The sequence below is a fragment of the Harmonia axyridis genome, chromosome 2 (assembly GCF_914767665.1).
Source record: "Harmonia axyridis chromosome 2, icHarAxyr1.1, whole genome shotgun sequence".
Lineage (NCBI taxonomy): Eukaryota > Metazoa > Arthropoda > Insecta > Coleoptera > Coccinellidae > Harmonia > Harmonia axyridis.
The window spans coordinates 17096864-17120513 of record NC_059502.1 but is presented as its reverse complement, the minus strand read 5'-3'; the positions used below and the strand labels follow the sequence as shown (position 1 = coordinate 17120513).

General features: G+C 35.9%; 2 protein-coding genes across 3 annotated transcripts; one reads left to right on the top strand and one right to left on the bottom strand.

Moving 5' to 3' along the window:
* Window positions 1–1919: 1919 nt before the first annotated feature.
* Window positions 1920–11307, top strand: LOC123672165 (collagen alpha-1(IV) chain-like). Its single transcript, XM_045606161.1, has 7 exons — window positions 1920–2114; window positions 4613–4678; window positions 4731–4886; window positions 5248–5524; window positions 6057–6208; window positions 6282–7860; window positions 8306–11307. Exons 1-7 carry the CDS (start codon window positions 2040–2042, stop codon window positions 10447–10449), a joined length of 4449 nt encoding a protein of 1482 aa, XP_045462117.1. The 5' UTR covers window positions 1920–2039; the 3' UTR covers window positions 10450–11307.
* LOC123672166 (coiled-coil domain-containing protein 102A) lies at window positions 11237–16623 on the bottom strand. Of its 2 annotated transcripts, XM_045606163.1 has the most exons (7): window positions 16381–16623; window positions 15096–15736; window positions 14480–14705; window positions 13902–14108; window positions 12996–13270; window positions 11815–11869; window positions 11237–11474 (listed from the first exon to the last, which is right to left on the bottom strand). In XM_045606163.1, exons 1-7 carry the CDS (start codon window positions 16489–16491, stop codon window positions 11466–11468), a joined length of 1524 nt encoding a protein of 507 aa, XP_045462119.1. In that variant the 5' UTR covers window positions 16492–16623; the 3' UTR covers window positions 11237–11465. The 2 variants fall into 2 exon arrangements, with proteins under 2 accessions (XP_045462119.1, XP_045462118.1); XM_045606162.1 differs by lacking the exon at window positions 11815–11869.
* Window positions 16624–23650: the final 7027 nt, after the last annotated feature.

The window sequence follows — 23650 nt, the reverse complement described above, 5'->3', positions numbered from 1 at the left end:
CTATAGTAATTGCCCCACTAGTTTCTATAAGAGAAGGATCTATGTAGCTCTTTCAGAACTCACGGCTCAGACATGATATATGAATTTAAACAAGATATGGATACGTTAAACAAGCAAATATATCAGTACATTTCTTCAAAAATGCAAATGTCTAGATGGTTAAGCATGGAAAAGAGAGAAAGATTGCATTATGCTCGTTTTTTTTCAATATAATTCAGCTGAAGAGTGCTAGGCACCTTTACGACTACAACCTCAACATCAGATTCAGAGGTGATTTCACCCCACCATATCACAGAACTGCAATTTTTGGTTTGATATAGTCTGATTTTTCAGAACCAGACAAATATCGGACACTGTCATGATCTGCATTCCAAGTCAAAAATAAAAAGTATACCTAAGGATCTGCTGGTTAATGAATGTATTTTGTATATCTATTTCATAGGTGTTACCTCCATAGGTATCACTTCCGTAGGTGTTAAAAAATGTATTTGTTTTTTTTTTGTGATATTATCCATATATCTACTGTTTTGTGTTGTTTTGGAATTTGGACACTTCCAATCTCATGATTGAGTAGAACAGGAAATTATTCTATGAGTAACTTATAAGGATCACGCCATTTTTTGAAAAAAACCATTATTAACGCTGAATTGTGATGAATTTTTGACTTTGACTGTTCTTCGAAAATGTATACATTATTATCATCATGTTTTTGGGAGCCCTTCTTGAAGATGAGAAGCCGAATAGGCCAGTCCTAATTGCTTACTACCTAATCTAAAAAAAATCAATTAAAAATTTTCAGGAAACAAATAATACCGTATTGTATGATCCTTGACACACTCAATTAATTTTTTAGTTTTATTTTCCAATTTATCATCGATCACTTTGAACTAAACTTAAGAATTTTTCACGAAAACAGTGAAAAAAGTGATTTTTGCGTGGCTAGATGCAACATGTCGAATGCTACCGGACAGTAAAAAAAAGATACCTAAATAGTTCCAAACATCAATAGGATCAAAAGGGAGATTACTTGTTTACATGGGGCGAGTGAAAATGCAATTCCTAATAGTCTGTAGTGGATCTTTCTGCTCACAGATGGCCCTATGGGTTTTCGCCCCACACTACTTCGACCCCGGCGGATTTAAAGGGGTCGTTGCAAGGCAACAGGAACAGGGTCACCTCTCCACGATGGTGTGTCTTAGGCAGAGATCGCTGGATTGCCTAACCGTTGAGTCTTCCAGCGGTCTCGGGACGAAACAACAAACCCCTGGTTTGTTGGGAGTGGGCGCACCTCGTAACTTGGCTCGAGAAAGATTCGCCAAAAGTCTTTTATCATTTATTTTGAAACGAAGCGGTCATATACGAGGAATTGATTGCAAGTGATTTGTTAAAGTGCTATTCCACGCAAATCTGAAGGTACCAGATAGAGTGAAGTTGAGTATAATCGAGCATAAACTAAATCTATAGGAAATAGTAAGTATCCTGATCACGGAATTGTCGAGTTGCGTGGCGAGGCATCACACAAAAGTTTGTGCCTGCGATGACTGAAACCTAGGACAGGAAAGATGTATTCTTGCTAAAGACACTACTCTAGGTGGAAGTAAAATAAAGTGAACTGTCGAACTGCGTATTCTTTATGAGAGACTAACGTTCAGTTACGACACCAAAGATTCAAATCTAACATTTAAAAATAACACAAAATCCCATCTAAAAAGACTGCTACAAATGGATATAACCAACAAGGTGATCTGTTATATTATATAGGACACGAGACATCAAAGATCCCCTCACATATACATAAATAATATGATGGAATCTCTGATGATTGAATGTTTGGAATTACTGCGTTTCTCCTTAATTACATAATCTTAGATTCGTCCTATTATGAATGAGTTTTTCGAATGATTGATGTATATAAAACGACTCTGAAGTGTTGGTATTCAGATAAGTGTTAGGATTCGAACGCCATGTCAAGGGTCACTAGTAAACAGAAATAGATCCAGTTTTATTTGATAGAGGGCTTTCTCTATGTCCAACGTATTATGGCGCCAATGTTTTATAAATATGTGTTGGTGATTTTTTGGTGTTTGCGTTTAGGGTATCCGGAAAAACTCAATGTAAGTGATAATTTCTGGGTGGACCCATTTTAATTTGTAATATTAGATCGTTAAATATCCACCAAAAAAGCAAGACGCACTTAATATTAACATCAATTACAATAGATTAATTTGAAAATAACTTAGTTATTCTACAGCTAAAGTTCTATAAGAAAACGCCATAAACCTGATTTGGACCACTTATGGTTATGCAGAAGATTCAGAACTGTTATAATGATAGATAAACTATGTTATATTACAGTTAAAATATTGTTTTTGAAAAGAAACCCTAATTCTACTTTTTCTAGATATTGTTAAAAACACGCTTAGGGAGCGTTATATGTTGGGAGGCTTTCCTTACTACTCATTTAGCGATTTTAAATGATCACATTACACTAATTTTTCTCCTCTAACCGGGAAAAGCTGATAATTAATATTTCCATTTGAAGAATATATTCCCAACTGATTAATTTTTACAATGCAATTTCAAACATGAATGTTTATGTATTTGGTAATTTTCATCTTTCTGAAACTTTCGACGGGGTTATCTCAAAGCCAAGGCTTCAGCCAACTAGACCATTGTAATGACTGAACCTATATACCCTCCATATGGAAAAATCGGGTGAAAGTGGAGCATTATTTATGCTGTGCGTGATTTCTATAGAAAAGTAAAAATAGTGAAGAATAAAATAATTATTCAAATCATAGTCTACTCTAAAATATGAACAGGATATTTACAGAATTATTTTAAGGAACAAAATTGCTGATGCAGTAGTGATTTCGACCACAACATTTCCAATATCAACAAATATTCGAACAGCAGTTATTTATATTTTGCATTTTGACTGAGTGATTGGGAAAGTTTTGTATTTTGATATTGAGAATTTTTGTTCCATTCTTCAATTCCTTTCGACAATAGAGCTTCGAAGGAATTTTTGGGGAATCTGGGCTCCAGTGGTTACCGTTTTTTTGCAGACCCCAATAGAATGCTCCAGGTAAAGAAATTTGGCTTTAAAGAAGAAAATTGTTTGCCGAGATTGAACTCGGACCACGGTTGAACCTATTTCGAAAGCAAAGATTAATCTTTCTAGAGAAAAGTTACTTGAAAGCTAGAGGAGCATTGGGGTATATGTAACATTCTTGAAGATGACTTTGTTGACGAATAAAAGTCGTAATTTTAATGTATTCTAACTGGTTAGGTCCAGGACTAATTGAGTTATAAAACGTGAATTTTATCGAAGAAAAAATCTATTTATTTCAATATGAAGATTTATGAGGAATACCTACAACAATAAGTTTGAAGTTATTTCAATTAATACAAAGATATTGCAAAAATGTCTTTGGCAGCTAAACATGAAGGAGGCTTTTTATTGAACATTGAGATTTTCGTGTGTCATAATCTGATAGCTTGAAAACTATGGACTATATAGAATCAGAAAAACGTGTGGAGATAATCAACAAATTTGACCATTATGAAAGGTGCAGCGATAAGACTGCAAGATTTCAATTGCGTACCATTTTGGTAGTCATAAATACATATTGGATTGGTCATGATTCGTTAATGCATTTTCACTTTCGTAAACACCAAATGGTTTCAGCACATTGACGGTCTTGCACAAGTTATATCTTGATCATTTCAGCTCCTGCAGACTTGGTGAGAAACATCTGTGCTCTTATTTTTGGGGTTATTTGAAGTTATATTTCTGAAACTTTGAAGGCTGAAGTGAGAGACTTAATCACATCACATCAGAGAAACAATAACACATTTTAAAATACATATTACCTTTGTAACTTATTAAAATATTACAATTATTTGCTACAAAAAACAATTTTTCTTTGAATTCATGAAGAAAATTAAAAAAGTTTGAGTACTGTCAGGACGTCTAGCGCGTTTAGTTATCTACATATTCAAACTAAAGACATAATCCGCAAAACTGCTTGACTCCACCCAAAATTACTTCAGTTTTAAATCATACAAATCAAACTTCTAATTTAACAGATTCAAAAGTATTAAAAAAAGTTATTGTATACATCCCGAAATTTTTCCTGAATAATATTCGTGAATTTGTCACGCTTTGGTTTATGAAATGAAAGTGTGAAATTATCAATATATTATATCCTCCTTTGTATATACACATAAATCACGATTATCACTGTATCAATTTATTACATATATTTTGTTCCATTTAATGGTTCATTGAAATTTCGTTCCAGTTAAGATATGATAACAAAAGAGATAATAAAACGACAAAGTTGAATTTTAAAGGAGTCAACAATTCAAAATTCGTAGGAATTATGGATAGATAGAAAAGCTTCACGATATTTAAATTGTTCACAAGACCTAAATATTTTATTACGAATTATATCATAGCAAAAATAATGAAAATACAAAAATTTTTATTTAATGCGTAAGTGGTCATTTTATATAAACATGTATTATATTGAATGAACATTTCAAAGAACTCTCACAACCTTATTTGCTTAGAGCACTTTTGAAGGTTTATTTATGTTTTCCACAGAACACAATAGAGAAGTTAGAAGATGAAACTGCAAAGAAATCGACTACTATGTATGACTACCATACGGTAAGATAGTTTGAACATCCTAGAAACGAAGATTTACCTTTATTTTTCACAGAGAATGTCAGCTTATAAGGATTTGGTTGGTTCGGGATGTTACTTAGAATTTATTAAAAATGGGGAACCATCTTTCAGTCGAAGATTAGGAGATCATTCAATAAAGAAACTACCAGCAGGATTGTATATATCTGAAGAAAAATTATCCAAGAGGAGGGTATGTAAAATTGGTATTATTACATACAGGCGACTGGTGTATCCATAGACAAACTTTCTTGAGAATCTGTTCTATGGACATAGTAAAAAAGAATTTTTCTATATGTATATAACATTTTCTCCAAAAAGTTGTACTCAAATGGTTTGCCAATTATTGAATTTTGGAATAAATTTCCACTAGTTCAATATTCAATTACTTAGGTTGAATTTAGAGTTTCTTGTTTTAAAATGAAATACAATTTTTCATCTTCAAATATTTCATTTTGTACACTCATTGCCCTTCAATAAATTGGAAATTAGGAAACTAAAAAAAAAATTACCGGCACCTTATTAGGGATCCATTAAATTCAATCATTTTACAGATTTGGGATTTAGCTGGTCCAAGAATATGGGAATTTTGCAAAGGTTTTCCAACGTACTTGATTCAAGAAGTTAAAAACAATGATCGTGATTCAATCAATCCAGACGATAACGATATAATAAAATCACGTTTGAGGAAGAGAAGGTCTACCAGACACTATTTTGTTGGTAAATTGAGGGGACAAACACAGTCCCAATACATGAACTTTGGTCAGTCTAATAATTCAAGTGGAAAAGCTGAAGCCGAATCAGAATATGGTTTATCCAGAGCTACTGTTGGTATGACAATCTCAACTATAATTATATACATATAAATATAAAAATATAATTTTTTAATAAAGCTTGTATTAGCTCACCACTGTCAGACCAAGTACATAATGATCATCAGAAACAATCGGGTTGAAATTTTACCATTCCAAGCTTAGTATGAAATTTAGCATCATCAGGACTATAAAAAATTCTAGCAGAATATCGAAAAAAAAGAGCAAAGCACTTACGTGAAGTAAAGAAATTTCAAGCGTCATCAATGGGCAATTTGCGCTCTTGGAAATCACATTGACGCAATTTGTGCATGAATGCTCAAGCGCTCAGAAGTTTCCACTTTACGTCGGTGCTTTCCTCATATTTTTAAAAATGCATTCAATTTGTATCATTGTCTCTTCAAAATATTTCAAGCTCAGAGATTGAAAAAGGAATCTTATTGTTTTGACCAATTTTTGGAACGTTATAATTAAAATAGAGTTAATTTCATATATAGGTATATCAGTTTGATATGAAATATTATGACTAATTGTTTGTTTCACTTTTACAGTTGGTACAAATGGAATGGGTCAAGCACAAAGTCAAAGTAGTCCGTTCGACTGTGATGATTGTTATAGGCCGATTAAAACTTCTGAATACGAACCAGTTCGTGGTACCAATACAGGAGAATGGGAAACTTCTTCAGAGTCTGCTTATCCAAGAGTAAGTAAACATCATAGATAATATGAGAAAGTTAAGAAAGTTATCAATTCAATCAATCAATTTTTGAATAAAGCAACCCGGAGTAAGACCAGGACCTCTTACTCGTCCAGAGCAAGGTAGACCATTGACGCCTAGTTATCCCGGCAGACCAATACAACCAGGTATAGAAGAACGGCCAAGACAACCCGGGTACCCTGGTGGACCAGAGCAACCTGGTTATCCTACTGGACCAGCACAACCGGGCTATCCTATTGGACCAGCTCAACCTGGATATCCTGTTGGACCAGCACAACCTGGCTATCCTGTTGGACCGGCACAACCTGGCTATCCTGTTGGACCGGCACAACCTGGCTATCCTACTGGACCAGCACAACCTGGCTATCCTACTGGACCGGTACAACCTGGATATCCTGTTGGACCGGTACAACCTGGCTATCCTATTGGACCAGCTCAACCTGGCTATCCTGTTGGACCATCACAACCTGGCTATCCTGTTGGACCATCACAACCTGGCTATCCTGTTGGACCATCACAACCTGGCTATCCTGTTGGACCATCACAACCTGGCTATCCTGTTGGACCAACACAACCTGGCTATCCTGTTGGACCAACTCAACCAAGCTATCCTTCTAGACCAGCACAACCTGGATATCCTGCTGGACCAGCACAACCTGGCTTTCCTGTGGGACCAACACAACCTGGCTATCCTATTGGACCAGTTCAACCTGGATATCCGGGTAGGCCAGGACAGCCTGGCTATCCTTCTGGACCAATACACCCTGAGTATCCTAGTGGACCTATACAGCCTGGATATCCCGGTAGGCCTGCTAAACCTGAGTATCCAGATCAACCAAGTTATCCAGGAAAACCCACAAGACCTTTACAACCTGGGTATCCCATTGTACCAGAACAACCTGGATATCCTAGTGGAACAACTCAGCCTGGCTATCCTGTTGGACCAGCACAACCTGGCTATCCTGTTGGACCGGCGCAACCTGGCTATCCTACTGGACCAGCACAACCTGGTTATCCTGTTGGACCGGCGCAACCTGGCTATCCTACTGGACCAGCGCAGCCTGGTTATCCTGTTGGACCGGTACAACCTGGGTATCCCATTGTACCCGAACAACCTGGATATCCTGGTGGAACAACTCAGCCAGGATATCCTATTGGACCAGCACAACCTGGCTATCCTGTTGGACCATCTCAACCTGGCTATCCGGTTGGACCAGCACAACCTGGCTATCCTGTTGGACCAGCACAACCTGGCTATCCTGTTGGACCATCACAACCTGGCTATCCTATTGGACCATCACAACCTGGCTATCCTATTGGACCAGCTCAACCTGGATATCCTGCTGGACCAGCTCAACCTGGATATCCTGTTGGACCAGCTCAACCTGGATATCCTATTGGACCAGCACAACCTGGCTATCCTGCTGGACCAGCACAACCTGGGTACCCTGTTGGACCAGCACAACCTGGATATCCGACAGGTCCAACTTATCCTTCACAAGTTGGCAGACCAGGACAGGGAACTCATGGACAATTTGGAGGCAAATTCGGAGGGGATTACGATATTGGTCACACTGGAAGATTTTCTGGACAGTTTTCGGGTGTATTTGACATAAATGGACACCGCTCACATCAAGGTATCAATTAGATTTCGAAGTTGGCAAGTCGACTTTTTCCAACATTTAAAAAATTGAGTTTCTATAATGTTAGGTAATTCTTATAATTAAAGTGACTTTTCTGAACGTCAATATAAACCGCCAAATGTAAATAAACCAAAATACGTATCAAAAGATTTTTTACTTTCATCGAGCAATACCATTTGGCAATCTTATTCCATTGATTAAATGTTCGTGTTGATTCCACCGAACAGAACGACTGAAATCCTTTCAATCAATGCAATCTTTCAAAATTCTGATCAATCGAGTGGTTGGGTTACTGAAAAAAGCGGAAACGTTTTCTAAATTCAATAACTTCTCATCTCTGTCACATATTGCTAGAATTCATTATTTATTTTTAAGACTTATCGAAATTTTCCAAAAATATAATCGGGATATTAGCTGAAATACTTCATCCATTTTTCAGGAACTATTCAAACCACTGAGAATAGACCATATACAGGATATATCTACCCCTACTCCACAATGAAGCCTGGAATTGACTCTAGACCATCTCCTTCTCAAGGATCTTGGTATCCAACGAATGATAAACCTACCAGTCAAATACCAGGTCAAATTCATTATGGACCGAGCTCCTTGCCAGGACAGGCTTATTATCCGTCTGGTACACCAGGACAGGAATATCGACCTACATCAGCCACAGGACAAGTTCAATACCCCTCAGGAAGTATTTCAGGACAGGAACAACATCCACCTGGTATCATTTCCGGTCATAATCAGTTTTTACCTGGGGCTTCCCCTGCACAATATCCCCCTGGAAGAATACCAGGACAGGTTCAATATCCACCTGAACCATCACCATCTAGACCCGGACAAGTTCTACAACAACCTGAGGGAACCCAAGGTAGTCCAGGACAAATTTATAACCCACCAGGTAAAATTCCGGGAGAAATACAGTACAGGCCAGGATCAATCCCAGGACAATATCAACCAGGGGAAACTCAAGGTTCGTATCCACCTGGACAATATAGACCAGGAGTTAGCACTGGACAAATTCAACAAGGTCAAGGGCAATATGGAACTGACGCTAAGGTACCTTCTAATCTTTCCCGTGACGATGGTGATTCACAGGTTCAAGCATCAGTACTTCAAAACAGCAACCAGACGCAAGCGAGTGCGCAAGCTCAAGGAAAGCTCGAAGGTGGAACTGCACAATCCCAAGTGACAGGAACCTACTCAGGAAGTGGTTCCTTTAGCGCCTCTGCAGGAAGCGATGATGGAAAAAGGGGAGCTCTCACTCAAATATCTGGTGGTAAACAGGGGGCTACAAGTGCAGCTCAAGGTCATGGTGGAAAAGGCCAATCGCAAGCTCAAATGCAGTTGTTCTCAGATACGGGAAGAATCCTCTCTGCGGCACAAAGTGGTGGAAATTCTTTTACTTCACAAACACAGGTGCAGGGAGGCGAAGAAGGAGGCATGGCTAATGCGCAGTCAAATGGTTCTGGTCAAACTTCCTCACAAGCCCAAATTGGATTTTCTCCTCACAAGAAAGATGACCCTGTGGATGCTGCACAGAAGAATTATTTCTTAGGTGGTGGAACAGCCAGTGCTCAAGGCAGTTCAGTTTACGGACAGTCGCAATCGCAAATTCAGGGCAAATTCAAATATGGAATAAAATATAGTGGCGGTGCTCAAGCGCAAACTGGAAATAATAGAAACAAAAATTCAACTAACATCAAATTTGATCCACAATTTCAGCTCAAACCAATTTCGCTACTTCCAGCATCTAACACTCAAAATACTGATAGTAACATATATACTGAAAGTAAGAAAGAGGCAACAAGAGATAGAACAGATCAAAATGATGAGATAATAACCACAACTGAAACAGGAGAAACTGCAGCACCAATAGTCGAAAATTCTGTTTCGAAAAATGATAACGATGAAACTGAGGAATACGATTATGAAGATAATGAAACTGAAAAATCGTCAAGTAACAACATCGTGGCCCAAACAAGAAATGGTCAAACACAACATATAGTTTTACCAAATATGAGAAACTTAGATGCGAAAGTCGTCCAAGCAAATTTCGATAATTATCAGGAAAAAGTTTATCAACCACAAGTTAATCTACCGTTACGACAAGGAGATACTTTCGAATCAGGACAAACAATTCCAGGTATTTCTGGGTACCGAATTCCTCCGGGCTTCAGAGGAAAAGTTAAGTCAGTTGCTAGTCCTTCGCAAACATATACTGTTGGAAAAAATTCTCAAGCTCAAAGTGTTACGATCACACCAGGTAATGGAAGAATCACCTACCAAAATTCTGCTAGGAAAAGAAATAATTACAAAACTATTTACAATAATTATGAACCCAATCAATATTACTTCAGAAGTGGTGAGAGTGCAATGCCAAATTTTTTCTCGATTTCAAAATCAGAAACAGGATATGATAATCCCATGACTGGAAGAAGAGTATCTTCTTCTACACATTATACACAATCGTCCACTTGTGGTTTGATCACCAATACATGTGTTATTCGAAATAAACAAAGAGTATGTTTACCAAACATTGTGAGGAGTTCAGATGGATCAATCAGAATTTGTTGAAAATGAAATCAGAAGGAATAACAGAAATATATTAAATTAGTTTAGAGGTACTGATTAGCTGTCAAATACGACAATGCTTTCCTACTGTGAAAATTTGTAGCAACATATTTTGCATATGAAAAATGACACTAATTTGAAGAATAAACAATAGTACAAGAGTGAAAAAGTTCGAGGATAACACATTACTTCAAAAAATGTACTTAATTCATTTACAAATATAAATTTTAACAAATTTCAGGAGCTATTATGAAAAGATTTTGTTACTTCATTTTCACTCCTACAAATGGTGTGAGTAGATTCTAATTAAAAAAAATTAAGTACCAGTTTTTTCATTACCACACTTATTGCCTGCCTGCATCATTGAAAAAGTTTATTTATGTTCGAAATATAATATTAATCTCTATGTGATTCTAATTCATCTTTGAGTTTATATTTGTAATTAAAGTACCTAGAATGAATTTCTGGTTTATTTCACCAAAAATATTGTTCATAATTCACTTATGATGAAACATACAATCACAAATGATTTTATTAATTGTTATGCTCTTCACTTGACATTTCAAGTGAAAAATAAAAAACTCATAATCTGAAAACTCACTTCTATAAAATAAAAGTATTGATTGATTTGAGATTGAATTTGTTCCTTCTTTTGAAATTTATCCCAAAGGATTTTTAGAGTCTTCTAAAATGTTCTCATAATAGGCAACTATTCTATGAAATACCCATTTTATATTATGATAAATTTTAATGAATTAGGTTTAAAGTTTTCCAAGGAAGGAAACATGAATATTTTTAGTAGGTGAGTCATTTATTATGTACACTTTCATAAATAAATAAATAAATTTATATGTGAGAATATTGGCAGACTTTCCCTTCACAATACATTGTATAAATATTAGAGATTTGTAATCATACTTGATTCGTCGAATTAATAATGAATACTCGGTAAATCATCATCACTTCCCTCTTCGTTAGAAAGCATTCCTCGATGTGACAACAAAGTTGTAGGAGCAGAATTACGTAACCTGAAAAATTTGATTCTTCTTTTTAAATCGACCTTGGTATTGAATTTTTATTATTCAAATGAAAAAAAAAACGAAGTAAATAAATATAAGGAGAGTAGAAAGCTCTTCAAATAACAACTTGGTTAGATCAATAGGGTTATGTTTAGTTATCCCTTAGTATATTCACATAAAATAAAATATTCCCATTGGTATTAGCTTGGGAAATTCAGTCAACGATTAACCCAAAAACCAAGGAATTATAATTATTGAATCGGAAATAATTGAAAATTCGATATTTTAAGGAATGATCAATAATAGCCATAATTTTGTACTTGTTAATAAAACATTCACAAATCCTCACCTCTGATTCTTCTACATATAAAGCCATTTCCTCGCCACCATCTTCCTTTTCCATACTAAGAAGCAAAGTAAATAATAAAGCTAGAGTGTGAAATAACTCATACTCAAATGTAAGTATATATTAGTAGCGTTCTTTCGAACTAATCTAAAATTCCAAAGTAATCTGAGATTACTTTAACCCATCTAATCTAACTCAACTACCTCGCAAGCTAGGTTAGTTTGTATAAGAAGGATGAATTGTAAAAATTCAAATGGGGGAACTAATCTGAAACTACAGAAAACGAAAGAACGGTGACATATAACTTCATCTTAACTAGATGACTTACGTTGGTTCAAAAGAACGCTACTTATATTTAAATATAATTTATATCTGAATTAGTAATGATAATATGAATTAGTAACAAAAAACCTTTCTGTTATTTTTTTCAGAAACATAAAGAAAGAACAAGGAACCCAGAAAATAATAATAAAGTATCAAGGATTGATAAACAACTTGCTTTTCATACTAACTTTTTCCATTAAGTCATCAAAAACTCTAAGATGAAATCTGATACAAATAATGGTTGCTATCTGATGTCATTTTAGCTTAACGAAACAAATCTGATAATTGTGACTTAAATCCAAAAATCGAAATTATTGTTGAAAAACAAGTCATTGCATTTCAAATTGAGTTCTGCTATCATTCTCAATTGAAAAAATTTAGGAACTTCAAACTGTACCCTTATGCATTAATTCTAAGATATCCATAGATAAGACTGAGATCAATAAGATATCAATCAATAAGAGAGAGCTATTTGAGGTCATTGAAAATATACAGGATGATCCATATGAAAAACCACCCATTTGTTGAATATTTTCTTGGAACACCCTGTATATTAGGAAATAATTTCCTAAGATACAGAAATGAAAGTACAAGGAGCCCGTTTTCCAACGAAATTGCTAAGATATCTGGTTCGGCAGCTATGGAAGTGCAACACATTATTGCAGGACCCTGTACAGAAAAACCCAGTTTTTCACATTTAGTTCAAACTTAATTTCCGACTGCATTAGCTTGAGTTAATCAATCTCATCTAATGTGTTTAATTAATTTCTTATTTAAATTATGAGAATCTTCCACATGAAAATTTGTTAGATGTAAATAGAGAACCCTGTAACCTGTAACCCCCAAAAGAATTTACTCACCTGCTGTGAAGATGTTGTAACTGAATCTGGAAATTATCAACTTGTTCTTGTAGCTCATCATTTGTTCTTTGCAGTCTTTTCACATTGTTAGTGGCTGTATCCAATTCATCTTCTGCTGTTGCCAAATCCTTCTTGAGTTCTTCTACCCTAGTTCTGAGTTTTTTAACTTCTGCCTCGTACTGTTCAGCTCTCCTTGATGCATGGGCTAACTCTCCAACTTTGTCTTGTACCATTTTTTTCATTTTACTTTGGGAATGTCGAAGTTCAGCAATTTCCTGGGAGTATTGTTAGAAAAAATGTTTAGAGACTTTTTTTCTCAAAAGATCTAGGTAGCATTTGAAAATTGGACATTAGTATTTTATTTTTTTAATGAAAAATTTCCACAAAATAGGATAATCATCAGTGTAGTACCGAATGATTGGCTAGAATAACGCATTGCTCTTAGTTGAAACCGCCAAAATGTCATATTTTTTAATCTATATTACATACATCATAACCACTTCAAGATCTCAACTAAATATTTCATTTTGGAGAATACTAGATTAATGAACAAAACAAAAATTATTTCTCTGCAAACTGAAAACAACGTTAGGAAGCTTTTATTTTATCTATGTTCAACCAAATTATTTTTTTGTCAAGATGGAACTAGATGCTAGAATTCAAGAATTGTCTTTGAATCATGTGATGATACATTGTTCATAAGTTTGTTGCATGGCAGCTTCAAATGCATCATAACAACATGAATTGTACAAAACTTATTCAACCAAAATATTATAACAGATTGAATCCTGGGTATCAAAAAAGTTTGAAATATAAATATGTTTCTGAGTGGCAAATAATGATCAAAATATAAACTTTCTGAGTTGAGGATATTTTAAAAAGCTAAAAAGTTCAGGAGCTTCTTACCTTATTTTTATCCAACAATTCTTGCTGTAAATGTCTTACATCTTCGTCAGAAGTTTGCCAAGGTCTTCCTCGTCTCTCCATTCTCTCTTGCATATCTCTCAATTCAGTTCGCAACTTTTTATTATCCCTCTCTAATGCTAATTTTTCAGTTTCGAGACGTTCTTTTTTACCCCATTCAGCTGCATTCTCTGCCTGAAGCCGTTCCAACTGTAATCCATTGATATGTGTTTAATTTATAACAAATCATTGATATTCCAAGTTAATTTCAACACAAAACAATTTTTTTGCCCATAATAACAATAACACAGTTCAACTAACTTTTACTATATTACAGTAAGCTGGTTATTACCGAAGAGAAGAGAGAGAGAAGTGCAGTTCAAGGACAGATCCTATTGCGCCTGTTTGATTCTGATAACTATGGCCTCAGTATTCGATAGTGGAGGTTTACGAAAATTAGAATATTATATTTGCTAACATTAAAAATAACTTTCACCTGTCACTACCCAAGTAATGTTTTTGAGAGAACTTATAAGAGAAAAATAAAAGAAAAGGGAAATTATACAGTATATTATTATTACCTCTGCTCGTAGATCATTAATTCTTCTATCCATTCCTTCCCTTGAGTTTGCTTCATCTTGTAAATCTACTCTTAAAAGTCTCACTTCTTCTTGATGCTGATCTTGTATGCTAAGGAGTTCCCTTGCTGCATCCTGACGTAGCTCTCTCAATTCATCACATTTAGTCTTCATTTCTTGTAATTCCGATTTCAAGTCATCTATTGTGTGATGTAATTGTGTTTTTTCACTAGAATTATAAAACAATGTGAATAATATCAATTTTCAATGGAAATTATTCAAATTATCCACACAGAATAAATTATTTCATTAATTTTTAACATGTTAGAGACTGCATTCTGTGTATTCTATATATGAATAAAAAAAATCTTTTTGAAACAAATCTTTTCATAAAATGCTTGAGATGTAGTATTCACCCATTACTTCTATTTTAATGAAAAAAATACTCCTACCCTTTTAGTGGTTCAATATGAGAAACTTAGAAAAGCAATATTGACAAGGTGGGAGAGTATGTGTATTTCATTCATGTTGCTAATTGAAGAATTCTCTGTTCAGACTACACACATTTGAATATAGCATTAGGATGACATACTTTATTGAGCATAAGAAAATAACTTACTCTCGCTCTATTTGTAATGTTTTTGTTGTTTCATCTAGTCTAAGTTGCAACATGGATAATTTTTGAATAACATATTCCTCATCACAATTATCCTTCGACCCTGTTTCTGATGGAGCAGTGTCACTGTTTTTATCAGAAGTATCTCCTTTCAAATCATTGACATACTTTGGAACAGCACCTTTTAAAATATAGTCATCTATAGAAATTTCTTTCGAAATTGTACTTAAGGTATCACTATCTTGATTATCTGTAGAATAAACTCCATTCTCAAGCTTAACTGGTGATGAACTATTAAAAACAAAATCTTTCAATGGGTCTTCACTCAATGCTTCAAAGAGTTGACTATCAAACTGGCCAGCATGTTTCAGTAAAATCAGATGAATTTTTTCTATTTCTTTCTTTAAATGTTCATTCTGAATTTCCAGTTCTTCTTTCTTTTTCTTATTACAAGAAGACTCTTTTAAAATATTATCCAGTTTAGTTCTTAGTTGTTTACATTCATCTCTAGATTTATTTCTTTCGTTACGTACTTTACTCCATTTCTCCCTCCAGTTAGCTGTACAGTCTGACCACCATCTCATGGTTTTTTCCATTTGTGCTGCCCTTCCTCGGGCTTCTTCAAGTTCTCTCTGTCGTAGAGCCTGAAGATGTAAAAAATTGTAATTTTATTACTTGGGTGATATTCAATTGATTTCTACCATTTAAGTGAATAATCTCACTATACATACAAGATGACACATAACTATAGGAATTGATAGAATATTGTCTTTTAAGATTATTTTTAAACAAAATGGTTATAATTTGGTAATTATTACCGATAATTATATTAAGCTTTATTGATGACCTGTAAGCGGTGAATAAAAATTGGCACTGGGGCCTACAATATTCGACTAGATCTTCAACTCAATATCATAATCTAAATTAACAAAAAAATATATCATTTATAACCTGGTATACAGAAAAAAACATAAATATAGAATACAGTAAAGATATGCATTTTAGTGGTAGTAAAATGCATATACATTACTAGATAATTTCAGGAATAACTTCAGATGACACATTACGTTGACTAAAGTGGTATTTAGTATATACGTGGTATTTAAAAAAAACTTTATTGATTTGTCAAAATTAGACCTCTGTTTTTCATTGAATTTTTATAAAGTTTAACTGTTTCGAAAGTTGACAGCATGAATTAAACATTATTTGGAAAACGATACATAATGACTATAGCCATTTCTTATATTATTTGAAGAAGAAAAAGGTGATAGCATTATGAAAAATATACCTCATTTGCCTCCCACTCAGCAATATCTGCCACCCTAGAACTGATGGATACTGAATCATTTTCCCTGAGGTGGCGTCTAGGTGCAGTACCGCTTGTAGAACTTTGAGCCATGATTTTTCTTGTATTATATCAAATTTCATACCTTACAAACAAAATCTACATTATTTTGAAAATTGTTTATTAATCTTCCAACTTCCTCATTTGTTGTCAGTTGCTTCAAGCTTCAACCTTAAAGTATGGCATCTGACATAACTATTAATTTGACAGTTAAACATAGAATTGGACGTACGGGATAAATTTTTTAGATTTTGAGAAATCCGTTATGATTATAAAGAAGAACATACAACTGATCAGGGGCGTATCACAATTGACAACCATTGCTTATATTAGTTATATTTCAAATTTTCGTAAAATTATACCTAAACCCTTAGAAAAGTGAAACAATTGAAAGTTCTTACATGGGAATATTGTATCATTTTATTGATTGATTCCACTATGTAGATCACGAAATTCCTTGCAGTTGGACGATCAGTACATGATTTCAGAAATTATAGGTAAAAATCTGAAATTTTTGAGAAAAAAATTGATAATATTCCCGCGGCTCTAACATTTCCTGGACGTGAGCTACGCCCTTGAAACCGTTTTGGATGTTTTGGACCGGAACTTGATGTTTGGAAAACGTTTATATTTGTAGGGTCTGTGACGAATAATTCAGAAGATACAGGCGCGGATCCAGGCCACACTTTTGGGGGGGGGGGACTTTTAGATACTCAAAATACTGAAAATGTGGATCCAAGACACTTCTGCCATTTTCGGACGCAATTTTTCTTGCCGTTCATTAATATGAGTTTTCACAAAATGTAATGAAGGTGAAATTCTTGATGATCTTGTAATTATTCGAGCCTTAGTATGTCAAATTCTAGGAGGGCCGGCAACATTTAAGAGGTGCCCGGGCCATTTGGGGGGGGAACGTTCCCCCAGTTCCCACCCCCCCCCCCGTGGATCCGCACCTGAGAAGATATAACAATTTTTGAAGGGAATTTCAATTTTTTCTAGAATTTCGAGTTCAAATTTCCTCAAAACCGGGAGCTCTACGAAGAAACGGTGAGTGGTGCTAATTGACGATTCCTGATTAGTCGAATTTCGATTTCACCTGAGAAATTTTTTCTTGAAAAATTTTCCATACCTAACCCTTAGAAAATTAAAAAAAAAATAAAAGATCCTTTATGGGAATATTGTATCATTTTATTGATTGGTTCGACTATGTAGATCACGAACATGCTTGCAGTTGGGCGATCAGTACATTATTTCAGAAATTATACGTGAAAACTTGAAATTTTCGGGAAAAAAATTGATAATATTCCCGAGGCTACTACTTTTCCTGGACGTAAGGTATGCCTTTGAAACCTCAGTATGTGTTGGATCGGAACCTGATGTTTGAAAAACGTTTTTATTGAGTGGAAATTCAATTTATTCCCATATTTCGAGTTCAATTTTCCTCTAAACGGTAAGCTCTAGGAAGAATCGGTGAGCGGTGTCAGAATTGACGATCTCTGATCAGTCGAATTTCGATCTCACCTGAAAAATTTTTTGCCGAAAAATTTTCATAAATTATCCATACCTAAAATTTAGACCTATTTACAAAACACCAACTATCCTCTTTATCTGTAAAATGGTAATTGAATTTGGGACATCCTGTAAATTCGAAATAAATACACCGATGAAGGTCTTGGGATTGTTACGGAAACGACTACCTATTCATCAAAAACATCAAGTCAATAGTGTGGTTGCAACTTTACTTCAGTCGAAAGGTATTGGGTCTTATAATTGCACAATATATTAGAAGGGGTGTCATTTTTATTTATTTTCACAAGCCCCTGTTGAAGCAAATTTTTCACCAGTAAAATTGATCGCCATCGACAAGAACAGATGGTAATCACTTGTTGCCAGGTCCAGACTATAAGTTTATTATTATAACAACCTCCCAACCAAACTCCCAGAGCTTTTGGCGAGTCACTATCGATGTGTATGGCCTGGAGTTGTCCTGATGGAACACAATTCCTCTTCTATTAGCCAAAGCTGGCCGCTTCTGGGCGATTGCATCCTTCAGACGTTCCAATTATGGACAGTATAGTTCAGAATTAACAGTTCTGCTATAGAGTAGAGGCTCATAGTAGATAATTCTCTGCCAATCCCACACAGGCAAAACCTTCCTGGCGGTCAATCTTAACTTGGCCACCGCTTGCGCAGGCTTACCGTGTTTCGACTACGACCGTTTTCGCTTGACGTTGTCGTAAGTTCCACCCTCCATCAATTGCTTCAAAAATGGGTAGATTTTGGTGCGATTCAGCAGCTGTACTCAGTCATGAGATTTTTTCTGTCTATACCCATACACCGAGCTTATTATTGAGTTCAGCCTTATGCAAATGGTTCCAAACAAGTTTTTGTGCAGTACTTAGCACCGAAATAGTGCTTGACGGTCGGACTCGACAATGTCCATGATTTTTATCGATATTTTTGACAATTAGCCTTCCAGTGGGTGGTGCATCTTTGTTACCAAAATATCGGAACGGAATCAACGAAACCAAAATTGCACATGATTTTTGTGCAGTATTAGGACCATAAACACTATATACATTGTCAGCCGCCTGGCTTAAATTGTCGCCTTTATCGAAGAAAAACTTTCTTCGATGAAGGCTCCATATTTGACGCATGCTCAAACTAAACTGAATCAACTAATCACAAAACTATCAAAAAAGTTTTTGTAGTACGAAATCTCATATTTCTTACGCCATCTAGTGAACCCGATCGGAATTATAGAGTGTTTTTTTTAGAGCTTTAGAACTTTAAATTGCCATAAAACAACGATGGATTATTTGATTGACATGAATTTTATTTATCCGCAAGATAATCTTGTGGCATTACATTTTGAATATCATTTCTGGCATATGACCGCCACGGCTGGCTCGGATGTAGTCCAATCTGGACGTCCAATTTTCGTTGACCTTTTCCAACATTTGTGGCCGTATATGGGCAATAACACGACGAATGTTGTCTTCCAAATGGTCAAGGATTTGTGGCTTATCCTCATAGACCAATGACTTCACATAGCCCCACAGAAAGTAGTCTAGCGGTGTTAACTAACAAGATCTTGGAGGCCAATTCACAGGTCCAAAACGTGAAATTAGGCGGTCACCAAACGTGTCTTTCAATAAATCGATTGTGGCACGAGCTGTGTGACATATTGCGCCGTCTTGTTGGAACCACAGCTCCTGGACATCATGGTTGTTCAATTCAGGAATGAAAAAGTTAGTAATCATGGCTCTATACCGATCACCATTGACTGTAACGTTCTGGCCATCATCGGTTTTGAAGAAGTACGGACCAAAGATTCCATCAGCCCATAAAGCGCACCAAACAGTCAGTTTTTCTGGATGTAACGGTGTTTCGACATACACTTGAGGATTTGCTTCACTCCAAATGTGGCAGTTTTGTTTGTTGATGTAGCCATTCAACCAGAAATGCGCTTCATCGCTAAATAAAATAAAATGCGTGATACGTACTCCGCACAGAACCATTATTTTCGAAATGAAATCGCACTATTTGCAAGCGTTGTTCAGGAGTGAGTCTATTCATGAGGAATTGCCAAATCAAACTGAGAATAAATCACTTGATAGCTGTTAAATCGGTCGCCATCTTGAACAGTAATGCCAACTTACAGTTATACACCTCGAAAAAAAACACCCTATACAAAGCGAGATACAGATAACTAAAGCCATCTATTGAAAAAATATTGGATTCCTTTTTACTACACGTAATATAAGGTTGAAATCAATTTGCTTCGAATATCACAAGACTTTTTCTTGAAGCAAAAATTACTCGGCGTTTTCCGGCAACACATACTACGAAAATATTCGCCTGGACAGTCAGAAAGTCAAACCATTGTAAGTTTTCTCTCCTATGGCGATAACGTGATTTGTGAAAATCAGAATTGACTACTGTCTACTGAACGCATAAGAATAAAAGCCTCACAAGACAAACAGAAGGCTTCAAAAGTTGAAAAGCTTTCATATCCCTGTTCGCACTGTGACACATTTATGGCACTTCAGAGCTTCATTCCAAGATATCTGATGCTACAGTTCCGAAGTAAATACTCTCATCCCCTCGATTTCGATCCCCCTTGTACTCGTATACTTCTATCGAGGAAGATCCTTAAGATGAGGTGTCTAATTCCCTTCTTTTACGGCATTCAGTTTGGCGTGTTTTATTCTCAAAGAGGAGCACCTCTTAAACAGCAACGTCGCCAATAACTAATTTCAGTCCAGGACGAAATTGGCTCATCGTTCTTTGTTCCTAAGAGACCTTAGGTTCTAGGATGAAGTGGATTCGACAAACTCCGGCAGAGTGATCCCTTCATAGCGTCTTCGGCCGTAATCCCTCAGAATGAGAGACATGCTCGCCTCGAAACAAACAATGATGGCCTCTAATGACGCGGATGGAATTCTACAGTCTGAATAGATAGGGGAGAAGAGGCCTAATCCACGTTTTTATATTTTGCCTCTCTCGTCAAAATGATAAAACAATGAAGTCTTAATCAACTCTATGGAGGAAGGGTCATTTTATACCTACTTAACGTCGACCCATTTTATCGTTCATCTTGAACAAGTTTATTACTCTCATCCCATATCTTCAGGGTATATAGGGGTCTTTTAGTTTATCCCATTCAAGCCCGCGTTAGAACAGATTAAATGAAGAATTCGTGAATGGTCTCGGAGACGAGGAAAAACGGGAGGTGAATTGGCAGCTTCGATAGAGAATAATTTTTCTGAGGTATCAGCTGCTAGATGCATCCCTCTTGAATAGTATCTAATATACATATCTCGGTTACTGAATCAGTCAATCTTATATCAAATAGTACCAGTACCAGTACGATAGGTAGAGTAATTCTTCCTCATTCTTTAAGTACTAGTTTAGATCGTTCATGACCCAAACTGAATCCCTATCCCATAATAAGATGTATCTCTAAAACGAAGCTTGTTTATAAAGGGTGTTTTTATTAGAGCTATAGAACTTTAAATTGCAATAAAACAACGATGGATTAATCGATTGACATGAATTTTATTTATCCGAAAGATAATCTTGTGGTATTACATTTTAAATATGATTTCTGGCATATGACCGCCACGGCTGGCTCGGATGTAGTCCAATCTGGACGTCCAATTTTCGATGACTTTTTCCAACATTTGTGGCCGTATATCGGCAATAACACGGCGAATGTTGTCTTTCAAATGGTCAAGGGTTTGTGGCTTATCCGCATAGACCAATGACTTTACATAGCCCCCACAGAAAGTTCTCTAGCGGTGTTAAATCACAAGATCTTGGAGGCCAATTCACAGGTCCAAAACATGAAATTAGGCGGTCACCAAAGGTGTCTTTCAATAAATCGATTGTGGCACGAGCTGTGTGACATGTTGCGCCGTCTTGTTGAAACCACAGCTCCTGGACATCATGGTTGTTCAATTCAGGAATGAAAAAGTAAGTAATCATGGCTCTATATCGATCACCATAGACTTGTGATCGTTTTTGAAGAAGTACGGACCAATGATTCCACCAGCCCATAAAGCGCACCAAACAGTCAGTTTTTCTGGATGTAACGGTGTTTCGACATACACTTGAGGATTAGCTTCACTCCAAATGCGGCAGTTTTGTTTGTTGACTTAGCCATTCAACCAGAAGTGCGCTTCACCGCTAAACAAAATTCAACGATAAAATGGACGTAGTGCGCGATACGTATTCCGCACAGAACCATTATTTTCGAAATAAAATTGCACTATTTGCAAGCGTTGTTCAGGCGTGAGTCTATTCATGATGAATTGCCAAACGAAACTGAGAATAAATCACATGACAGCTGTTAAATCGGTCGCCATCTTGAACAGTAATTCCAATTTAAAGTTATATACCTCGAAAAAAACACCCATTATAAACTTTGTTTATGTTAAAAGTTCTTCTATCTGACCCCCATTTAATTGAACTAAAATCTGGACCACCTTGTATTTTTACACTCGCGGAGGAGAAAGATTTTACTGTCTGCCAGGTCGAAGGAACCGACGTTCCGGTCTGCCTTCAGAAGTATAAACTTCTGAAATTTCAAAGAATTATATAAATAAATTTCCAGTTTCAAGTTCCCTAAAATACTTTTGAAACAATTTTTTTTCATTTTGAAAATATCTGCCACCATTTCAGATCGCGATTATCGTCTGCCTTTTTTTTTGGATATCTGTAAGAGTGTATTTTGAAGTACCCAAATGGCAGTTTTCCTAAAATACTTGTTTAGTTCATCAAATTATCATACCTGTCGCTCATGAGTGTAGCTGAGGCCATCGCATTTTAGGCTTTCCTAAAATATGTGTGGTCTGACGTCCACTGGTTCTTAGACTATTGTTAGAAAAGTGGTATAGTGATATAAGTAAAAGGTAAAATTAGTATATTGTAAAACAAGTGGGAAAAGTCCAACTTTTCTCACGAGTTTGGAAGTTTGTGGCACGAGCCTGAAAGGTGAATGCCGCCAATAAACGAGTGAGAAAAATGACTTTTCTTACAACTATTATGGAAAGTAGCGTATTCTTCACAGCTTATTCAATTTCGAAACTATGTACTTATTGCTCATTCTGTGAAAAATATTATTTCACACGGCACTTTGTCAACACCTCGCTGGGTAGACCAATGAAATTGGGCTTTTGATAACTCGTTTCTATGGAAATGCAAGGAATGAACAGATACTGTCAACGAAGGCCATTTTGAATTGAATTAGGTACAATAGTTGAATTATTTAAATTTGTGCAGTTGTAGGAAAAAGTATATTGTGCAACAAGTGGGGAAAGTCCAACTTTTCTCGCGAGTGTGGAAGTTTGTGACACGAGCCTGAAAGGCGAGTGCCGCAAACACACGAGCGAAAAAAGGACTTTCTTCACATGTTGCACACTATACTTTTCCTACAACTGCACAAATTTCAATAATTCAAGTAATGGACTTGATTCAAATCAAAATGGCCTTCGTGGACAGTATGTGCTAATTGTGTTTCCATAGAAACGACTCAAAAGCCCAATTTCATTGGTCTACCAAGCGAGGTGTGGGTAAAGTGCCGTGGGGAATCATATTTACCACAGTATGAGAAATACATAGTTTTGAAATTGAGTAAGATGTGAAGAATACGCTACTTTCCATAGCAGTTGCAGGAAAAGTATAGTGTGCAACATGTGGAGAAAGTTCT

Bases quoted from the DNA above. Each gene is read 5' to 3' on its own strand.
- LOC123672165 (XM_045606161.1), top strand. From the start codon at position 2,040: ATGGCGCCAATGTTTTATAAATATGTGTTGGTGATTTTTTGGTGTTTG. The intron at 4,887-5,247 runs GTATGTAAAATT...ATCATTTTACAG, and splicing joins AAAAATTATCCAAGAGGAGG to ATTTGGGATTTAGCTGGTCC. The intron at 5,525-6,056 runs GTATGACAATCT...TCACTTTTACAG, and splicing joins TTTATCCAGAGCTACTGTTG to TTGGTACAAATGGAATGGGT.
- LOC123672166 (XM_045606162.1), bottom strand. From the start codon at position 16,491: ATGGCTCAAAGTTCTACAAGCGGTACTGCACCTAGACGCCACCTCAGG. The intron at 14,706-15,095 runs GTAAGTTATTTT...TTATAATTCTAG, and splicing joins ACATTACAAATAGAGCGAGA to TGAAAAAACACAATTACATC. The intron at 13,271-13,901 runs GTAAGAAGCTCC...CAATACTCCCAG, and splicing joins AATTGTTGGATAAAAATAAG to GAAATTGCTGAACTTCGACA.